The sequence below is a fragment of the Portunus trituberculatus genome, chromosome 43, assembly GCF_017591435.1.
Source record: "Portunus trituberculatus isolate SZX2019 chromosome 43, ASM1759143v1, whole genome shotgun sequence".
In the NCBI taxonomy this organism is placed as follows: domain Eukaryota; kingdom Metazoa; phylum Arthropoda; class Malacostraca; order Decapoda; family Portunidae; genus Portunus; species Portunus trituberculatus.
The window spans coordinates 9,024,411-9,034,410 of NC_059297.1; the positions used below are offsets into that span (position 1 = coordinate 9,024,411).

At 45.7% G+C, this 10,000-nt stretch overlaps 1 protein-coding gene across 31 annotated transcripts in view; it reads right to left on the bottom strand.

The window, feature by feature from the left end:
• Positions 1-10,000, bottom strand: part of LOC123518130 (polypyrimidine tract-binding protein 1-like) — a 256,907-nt gene that overhangs the window by 35,630 nt on the left and 211,277 nt on the right. For all 31 annotated transcript variants that reach the window (XM_045278775.1, XM_045278788.1, XM_045278797.1 and 28 more), the window contains one exon: positions 2,141-2,242. In XM_045278775.1, the coding sequence (XP_045134710.1) occupies positions 2,141-2,242 (102 nt within the window). The remainder of the gene's footprint in view (positions 1-2,140; positions 2,243-10,000) is intronic.

Consider the following 10,000-nt stretch of genomic DNA (forward strand, 5'->3'; position numbering starts at 1 on the left):
TCATACATACCGGTTATTAATCTGGTTACAATGAACTTTACATGGTGTAATATTTAAGTCTGTGATTAATCCATCTTCCACGCAAGGACACACAACTCGTTTCCGGTACGATTTTGAGCAGTGTCGTTTTCTCCTGGTAATTTGAGGCCCAGCTCTCCTACTTATCAAATACTGTCTGACCTGATTAGCTCAAGATGATGCATATTGCTACATAAAGGAAGACCTGCAGGTGAGGACATCTTGACTTGTGATGTACCATTCCCCAGAGAAGCTGGCAACATCAACAACCCCACGCCAATCACATACCACACCGCATCATGGTTAACACCTACAGGCCACGTCAAGCCATCAGAATCCACCTTATACTACGATAAACAATCCATCGTAACATTACAAGATAGTGAGGGAGGAAGCAAATATGTGCCGTTGCCACATGCTCTTCGTGCAACTTGTACAAAGTTGGACAACAACGAAGTAAGTCTCAAGTATGCGGCGAGGGTGCCGAGTATGCGCTCCAACTAGCATCTCCGGGAAATTTGCGAGATTAAAGAGTAATTAGCAAAGTTGAAGGTAAGGCAGGGAGGGAGGCGTTGGGTCTGGGGGCGGGAACGTGAGTGCCTGAGTTACGGGACACTGCATTAGGAAAGGATGGTATAGGCCCTTCCTTGTTGCGCCACATCGTAAAGAAAAAGAAACGGTAGTCTACTTAAGTTGCATCGAGGGGAGGGTTAAGTGAATGCATCTCGTCTCTGTCCTTAGTAAATAAAAATTCGGGATCATCGAGCGCTCTCTCGCTCTCTCTCTCATATATATATATATATATATATATATATATATATATATATATATATATATATATATATATATATATATATATATCCATGTCGCATAAAGCAGGCAGCTGCAATCGTTAAAAAGTGGAGTGTTTGTGCGATTATTATATTATAAAATGTCTAGTTACGTTAGTTAGACCTAAAACTCAAGAGAACTACAGTAAATTAAATCACTACACGATAACATTTACTGCAACGAGTCTCGGCCATTCACAACCACAAAACATCAATCACCACCCTAAACCTGTGAGTGAGCCCGCCATCCAGTCTCCTTGTGCTTGATAGACCGACAGTCCCTCTCCGAGCATGTGCACCATTCATTCTTTAATATAGGTTATGAAATCCCCAGTATCATAGTTACCTCGCTAAAAAGAATTGCAGCAATAAATCATACTTGGCAAGTTCCATGAACCTGACCCGTGGCAGCGGGGGTGGTGAGCGGCTACAAGTTGGCAGCTGTTCAGACCACTGGTGACGTTATGGGTAGTCTCTGTACCCTCAATAGCACCGAAGTCAATACAAACCCTTCCTAATACTTCACTCATACAAATTCAAAATCTCAACAATTGACACACTAGTACTTTCATGACATGCTAACTGGTTGAGGGATAGGCAGCTTGGAACAGTTGACATACACCATGTGGTAACATGAAACAACTGTGAAATCTAAAACGAGTAAAAACACAACTGCAAGGCTGAATCACAACTTGTCACGCTGCTGGCTAACCCCCGCCTGCTTGCCTGCTTACTTCACCAGTTAAAAATATCTAACAAGTAACAAAAGCGCTGCCAGGAGTAAGTATAGGTGTTTACGAGAGAGAGAGAGAGAGAGAGAGAGAGAGAGAGAGAGAGAGAGAGAGAGAGAGAGAGAGAGAGAGAGAGAGAGAGAGAGAGAGAGAGAGAGAGAGAGAGAGAGAGAGAGAGAGAGAGAGAGTTTTACCCTCCCCTACACCCAACAGACTGCCTCTTGTCTTTAGGACAGAAAAAAGTTGAAGGGCTCAAGTAATCCTCACACTGCGCATCGCCGCCTCGACGCTTCGGGAAAAGTGTGGTTTGTGGAGGTTCCCCTCAAAGGGACTAGACCAAAGGGTGAATCCCTTGATGAGGAAAATGAAGAAAATTGAAGATGATGTGGGGATGAGCTTGGAGGAAAAAAAAAAAAAGTTAATTGTGTGCGAGTGGAAGGAAAGGTAAAGCAAACTGACTCCGATATAACAATAATGTACAGTTTGAAATCTCTAAACGTAACCATAAAAGCCGAAAGGATCAGTTATCCTTCCCCAGAAAGGCAGATTTCGACCACCTACCTTTTTGGCATCATTGTTGTTGTCCGCGTGGTTAGGAGCTGGACTCATGACCGAGCCATTGCTCACCGCTCCTGTCTGCGACAGCAGCTCATCAGAGCCACGCTGTAAAAAAAAAGAAAGAAAAAGTTAATGGAAAATAAGACTTGCAACTTTAAATGAAATAAACATATTGAACACCAAAACGTGTACATACAATGTATATTTTCAGTGTATATATATGTACTACAATTCCTAATGAACCGTACATTATCATTACACAAAATCAGAAGGAATATCTATAAGATACAAATTTTCGATTATTCTGAGGATGAAGACGTTGAACTCATGCATAATGCGAATCCTGATTTCGTAACAAGGACATTAGCTTTTTGCAGGTGGGGAGCCTTGAGCCGGGAGAAAGCAGTGTGAAGCACTCAACTTAGGTTACATAGTTTATTCCGACGCCATTGTTGCCCTTATATGGCTTCCAACATTGTTAATTATGTCTCAAAGTGTACCCAAATCAGTCTGCTCAGTAAATCGACACTTCTTTCCGCATCTGCCATCACACAGTCGACACACGTCTGCCCTGCCAAGCACAGTCAATGATGTTAGTCCTCCCCCTTCCTCCTCCTCGCGCCGATAGTCTTCAGTGTGGAGACTCTGGGCCCGTAAGGGCACGAAGGTAATAAAGGGGTGACAGCACAGGAGTATCAAGTAACAAAGGTGCGAATGGAGGGCCGGATAACAAAGGTGAGAGGGGCTCAATACTGGATAACAAACAACAGAGAAGAGGAAGAGGAAAAGGAGGGGATGAAGAGCAGGAGGGGCAGTCGGCGGGTGAAGGGGAGGGAGGGCCTCAAGTAGAGGCAGATCACCTACACCAAAGGCCAGCAGCAGGAGAGGCGAGCGCCGCCCCGTCACACAGGCGTCGAGAGCTCCAGCCACCACTCGTAAGTCCAATTTCATTCCAGCGTTAATTGGCCACGCCCTGGAGTGCCGGATTTAATACGCGTGAGGCACTAAGACCTGCACGCCGTCGTTAAAACGTTGGATTGAACAATGTATCAAACCACATTTTTTTTGGCCCTTAATATTTCAAGTCATAAATGAATGTCAAACACTCAGACTATCACTGACTACATTGTTCTAGCATTCTCCCCACCCCTTTCTCTCTCTCTCTCTCTCTCTCTCTCTCTCTCTCTCTCTCTCTCTCTCTCTCTCTCCGTATACACAATTTACAGCAAGACTTCTCCGTGTGAAAATGTTGCCTGCCTAATGAAACCACGTGATAGAGCTAATGCAATTGCTGCAGCAGTAAGAAAATAAGAAATGCGGGGCAAGATAAGTCAGAGCTTGTGGCAGCAGCATTAGACGTTACACAAGAAAACACCAGCGGGAGGGAAATGTGAACTGGTGATGACGTGCTGGGCCACGTGACACCAGCAATCGTCTCCATCACATTGGAGCGTCTTACCATACTCGTCAGAAGCCTAGTTAGCGTCCCGTCATAATCTGTCCACGCCGACTTTAGGCATCAGGGGAACAATCTCCGCTCGGTAATTATTCCCAGCGACAGCCTCGGCCTTTCCTCCCTCCTCCTCCTTCTCCTCTCCTCCTGCACCACTGCATCAGGCGCCACTTACCCACCGCGTCCCGTCTGTCTTCATCTTCATTACTGGACTAGAACTCTGGATGACGTTTGTCTTGTTTCCGAACTCCTGTAATTATATCTTACCCTGAGACACTACTCTAGAGGCACGACGCTAAGATTGAGGAAATTACAGAGAGCATGAAAATACAAGATTTCATGTCTACAATTACGCAATTACTTCGACTTCTGCTCTAATTCAAACTCTAAAGGCGATATCTGAAACCGTCGCCAACGCCCCGGCAGCAATGGAAGGTTCACTCTAACCCTGCAGCTCAGGTGCAAGTTACGCGTCCCTGTCTCTCCGCTGTCGATACGAAGGAAGAGGTCTTGGCGGGGTTAGAAGGATGAAGTGGCCGGGTGAACGTGATTACCTGGCGGGAGAGTGTATTCAGGCCTCCTCAGGATGCTCCGGGAGACACGAAATCAAGCGACAATGACAGAACTGAGCAGCTCAATCCAAGTGTGGCAATGGAATGGAGTACGTAGGCAGATATCGCCCAGCCTTGAATCCTAGAGCTGGGAACGCAATCACGCCACTGGGAGAGGGGTCGGATGAACTTGTAAAAAAAAAAAAAATAAATAAATAAAAAATAAAATAAATAAATAAAAACTAAAACTAAAAATAATAAATACAAATCGAGGGCTAACTAGCAATAGGCTTGATTTTGGGGGAGGGAGGAAAGGGAATTATTGGTTCAGTGATAAAAGGGATGGGATTTGCTCAATGGAAAATGAGGGAAGGGTCGAAAATGGAAGATATAGCAAAAAAAAAAAAAAAAAAAAAAAAAAAAAAAAAAATGGAATGGTGAGGTGATGTTACAGGTTTAAAGAAGGAAAGAAAACCCACAGATGCACACGCGCACACACACCGCGACAAACAGGTTCGGGAAGATGAATAACAAGTTGGGGAGGAGAGAGAGAGAGAGAGAGAGAGAGAGAGAGAGAGAGAGAGAGAGAGAGAGAGAGAGAGAGAGAGAGAGAGAGAGAGAGAGAGAGAGAGAGAGAGAGAGAGAGAGAGGTTAGCTATAAGAAGCAAGGAGAGTAGGCCGGGTAAGGAGGGTCGCGGGTGACAGCTGGGCCATAATCGATAATCAACAGGTTGTACAAGAAGTGAACAACAGTCTGAGACCCGCCTCCTACCGCTGCCCTTTCGTGTGGATGTGGAGGACAGGTAGAGGGAAAGGAGGATCCATATATGTTACCTAGAATCTACCAACGATGAGCATTATTCCCTTGGTATTTGAAGAAAACTTGCCCCATAAAATCAATACAACGTCCTCAATTTGCTTAAACAACGTGATGTGCTGCCGGATAAAGTATCTATAATCACAGTGGAAGGATATCCCACAACACAAGTTCGGGTGTATTTCAAGAAGTTGGTTCAATTTACAGGCAAGGAGAGAAAAAAGAAAAGGGGGAAAAATATGCTGAAAAATAATGTTTCAAAAAGCGCATTTGTCAGCAAATGGGGAAATTCTGAATATTACATCTGATTGACGCTTCCTTGAGTTCATGTGTGCCCAGGAAGCTTGTGTATTGTCAGAGTTGCCTCCGAACACTAAAAAATTGCACTGTAGAGGTAATTACACACAAAGAAGCAAACACACAGGAAAAGAAAGGGAAAGAAAGGCCTAGACATGATTCCTACTAGGACCCAGCGTTGTGTCTAAGCTAACTGATCCCACCTTGGGAAAGGGTGGACCAGACCGGCCTTCAACGGCAGAAGGAAAGGACGAGGCGGCAGGTAGGTTCGCCCTGAGTAACACGACACACTCTAATTAGAGGGACAATGGGACGTGGAGGCTGCACCTGCCGGGGACGCCCAGATTTAGCTGAGGATACGCTGCTTATCACAACCTGGTCCGGAGTCCACCCACTACTCCACCTCCATGTGTTATCCGCCTTTCGCGCACCTATGCAGACACCCAAACTCTCGCAGCACCACCTGTTTCTATCAATTTTTCAACACACCTAACACCAACCACAGTTTGTACGTTCCACCTTGTTGATATGACAACCGGCACAGATTATTCTGTTGTGCATTGTGTTGCAAAGGATAACCCATCTGTGTCTCGTCTAAAACCAGACCGTCTCTCTGACGACCAATCCTCACAATACTGGCAAAGTGAGACAAATTATTACAGCAGCCTGTATGGAAACAAATTAGAGAATTAAAATAGTAATTAAATGATGACTACAACATACTCCAGGAGTACAAGTGCACAGGTCGGCCCGCTACCTGACAAGAGAGACAGGTCCAACCCGCTACACACAAGGCCGCCATCCATCACTGATGCCGCCATTACAGGAGTATAGGAGGGTTATCTATCACCTATCGCCTTCCACTTCGTTATGGAATCCCCAGTTTAGAACTTAACGTTTTACAACACATAGTTAGGCTGCTTATGTCTTCCGGGATGACCGCAGAGGCGGCAGACGTACACATTATTCATGATATTCATGATAACCTCACTTGCCTTTATTGACAGCTAAAACTTTAGGAAACTACCGGTCCGCCATTTCACTTTCAGAGCAAATAAAAATCCATTGAATAGAAACAAATGAAACCACGTTTGATGAAGCGTTCCAGTAACCACCACAAAGCCAAAGTGGTCCGTCCGGATGTACGTACATGTGGAGAGCCGCCCCGCCCCGCCCGCCCTAACACCCCACCATTCCCTTCCGGAGGCCAGACAAGCCCCAGCCCCCAGAATAATGCATTAATCAATACTGTGGTTGGTGTACGATTATAATGACGTAAAATTGGACACGTGGTCCCCTCCTCCCTACTACGTCTCTGAAATACAGATTCTGATCCCAATACCACCTGAGGCACGAACCATCGTTGTTCGTTTTTTCTCACGGCCTGGGTTTCCAGACTACCACAACCAACACTCCATCTGCCCCACCACAACACACCACCATCAATACTTTTTAACAACCTAAAAAACAAACTGGGCCAACACTGTCACGCTGTCACCTCAGCATTAGTTCCCACTGTTCTGTCAATTATAACTAGACATAATCTCGATCCCTGTCCATGCTTTTCATTCTCGTCATTTTATACTCCACTCGCAGAGGAAGCTTACGCATTCATCTCCTGAAGAACCACTGATAACATTCCTTCATATGTAAACACTTATTTCACCTCATCGAATATATTAATAGTATAATAGAACTTCGTAAAATAATAAAGATTCCACACTAATTTCCAGACTTTTTTCAACGTTCATGGAGATACTTTCGATAAGGAAAAAAAGGGGACGGGGGTGTCCAATGGTGTAATATGATTTTAATTTCAATGCATTTTTATGTTTTCCAATTAAATGTATGAATATGCAAATCCCGAACTTTTAAAACTTTACTCTGAAACAAGGTTGCTTTTTGTGTTGCAGAATGTCACTCCGCCAACTTTTACTTTAACCTCGTTTTCCAATAATACATTTCGGTTCCCTTTTTTTAATGAGCCCAGGCAAAAGTAGTGAATAATATTCTACCATAAAAAAAGTCACCCGAGAGAGAGAGAGAGAGAGAGAGAGAGAGAGAGAGAGAGAGAGAGAGAGAGAGAGAGAGAGAGAGAGAGAGAGAGAGAGAGAGAGAGAGAGAGAGAGAGAGAGGGGGGGGGGGGAAGCGCAGATAAGAGTGTAGAGTTCGGGTGGGACGTGGGTTTTGAAAATATACCAACTAAATTCTCTTTCCCTGAACTACACAGCGACAGTAATGGAGTGGAATGTCTCTCCCGTCGCCACAGTAATTCTGCCGACAGGTGAGGCAGGGCAGGGACACGGCAGGTGAGCCACGGGACAGTGACAACCAGGCCAAAAGTTGACAATGGTCGAGGGCGACGCTCAGGTGTTGATCAATACTGCCAACCACTAACCCTCCTCCTACTCCCCCACCACATATACACTCCTAACTACTCCGGTCAACTTATTCCCAAGGTCCTGTAGAATATATCCATTCACTTCACACAAACATCAAGCCCCGGCCACTCCCATTCGTCCGACTGCCTGTCTGCTTGAGAAGCAAACATAATTCACATGCATTTTTCCCCTCTGAAGCTCAGTAATCAGGCAACAAGGAAGATGTAACTGCATTGCCGCGAGTAAACGAACGAGTAAATAAATCATCTTTCAAATCCCAGAATTTAAAACACACGCCAAGGCCGCCAGAGAGGGAGGTACGAAGCCAATGATGACGATTGGCGATGAGGATTAGCAAGAAAAAAGAAACTTAGAACGAACAAACGAACGAACGAACGAACGAACGAACGAACGAACGTGTGTGTGTGTGTGTGTGTGTGTGTGTGTTTATGGGAGAGAGAGAGAGAGAGAGAGAGAGAGAGAGAGAGAGAGAGAGAGAGAGAGAGAGAGAGAGAGAGAGAGAGAGAGAGAGAGAGAGAGAGAGAGAGAGAGAGAGAGAGAGAGAGAGAGAGAGAGAGAGAGGTAAAGGATGTCGGGGCTGGGAAGGAAGAGGAGCATAGACCGCGAACACAAGATGAGGACCGAAGACAGGCTTGTTGGAGGCGTTCAAGTCATCCAGGCAACGCTAACTTGAGGGAACTCTATCAACCCTAATTTGATTTTCCGCCTTCATAAATTATTCAGGTCATTATTAACTTTAAAAACTTAATTACCCATCACAAATTTTAGCAGCTAATTAGAACGGTAGTCAAAAACAAATTACGGAATATTTGACGCGCGGGACTACTGACTTGGGGCTATCACTCCGCTCTTCAGGGAGGGACAGGGATTGGAAGAATGGACAACAGAGTCAGAGAGGAGAGGAGAGGAGAGGAGAGGAGAGGAGAGGAGAGGAGAGGAGGGGAGGGGAGGGAAGCTTGCAAAATACCTGTCTCAGGATAGTAGCCTACACTACCCGGTTGCTAAATAGGACCCCGCGGCAACGACTCCCCTAGCCAGATATCCATTGTACGGCCCACACAATAGACTATATATACACAGGGCGCGACACACACACACACACACACACACACACACACACACACACACACACACACACACACACACACACACACGGGGTGACGGGACAGGGATGATGGTGGAGGGAGGAAGCGGAGGAAAGGGGGTTTGCGTGATGGTAAGGACAGGGGAGGGAAGGAGGGAGAGGGAATAGCCCCAGGTGAGAGCAGCGGTGAGCGAAATGAATATGGGTGTTGATGAAAGAAGTATGAGGGAGGGAAGCATGGCGAAAGGGGTGAGGGGGAGATCAGGATAAAAATGGAGTGGAGACAGAAACTGGAGAAGAAAAGAGGAGGAAGGAAAGAGAAAGGAAAAGGAAGAGAAAGAAGAGGAGAATAAGAAAGGAGAGCTCCAGGGAGTGTGACAGAACAAAGAAGAAATGTAATGCCAGGGAATGAAAAGAAGGATATGTCGATGAAAAGAGAGAACGATCCTTGAGAATAGAGGATAAAGAGGATGGGTGGATGAGAGAGAGAGAGAGAGAGAGAGAGAGAGAGAGAGAGAGAGAGAGAGAGAGAGAGAGAGAGAGAGAGAGAGAGAGAGAGAGAGAGAGAGAGAGACTGACTTTGCCGAAGAGGAAAGGAAGAAATAAACGATTTAAGGAAGAAGGGTGAGATAAGAGGACGGAGGGCTGCAGTGTTCATTACTGGCGACGAGGCTACAGGGTCGAGGAACCTTCCCCCAATATCGTAATCCTCAGGTAATTGCCATCGCGCCCCTCCCGCCGGTAGGAGCTCCCATCCAGGTAATCCAGCGATAATTGGTGTCGCCTCCGTCACCATCTTGCGGACCCTGTGCACGACAATAGCTGGGCAATAATCTATCAGGACTACAAGGCTGCACATACGCATCCACAAACACAACAGACAGACATGGACGAACTATTTCCACATTATCACCGGGACAGTTGCTTCTCCACTCAAGGGCTTCAGCAAACAAAAGGAACGACCAAGGTAAAGGCGAGGGTTACGCATGGATAGTACAGAAGACGTATCAAGAAGGTGCGAGTGGTGATGCAGCTGCTGCCCCCATGACTATTAGCGAGGGGTAAGGGTTGAGGACGTAAACCTCGTGACGCCAAGGATACAAAGATGATTCCGTGGATAACTCAAGAAGCGTTATCGCCTTTGTTATTTCTTTCTCCTCGCATGACATGCTCTTCCTTGAAATCTCATTAATACCAGTCACTTCAAAAGCTTTCTACTACTACTCTCTCTCTCTCTCTCTCTCTCTCTCTCTGATATC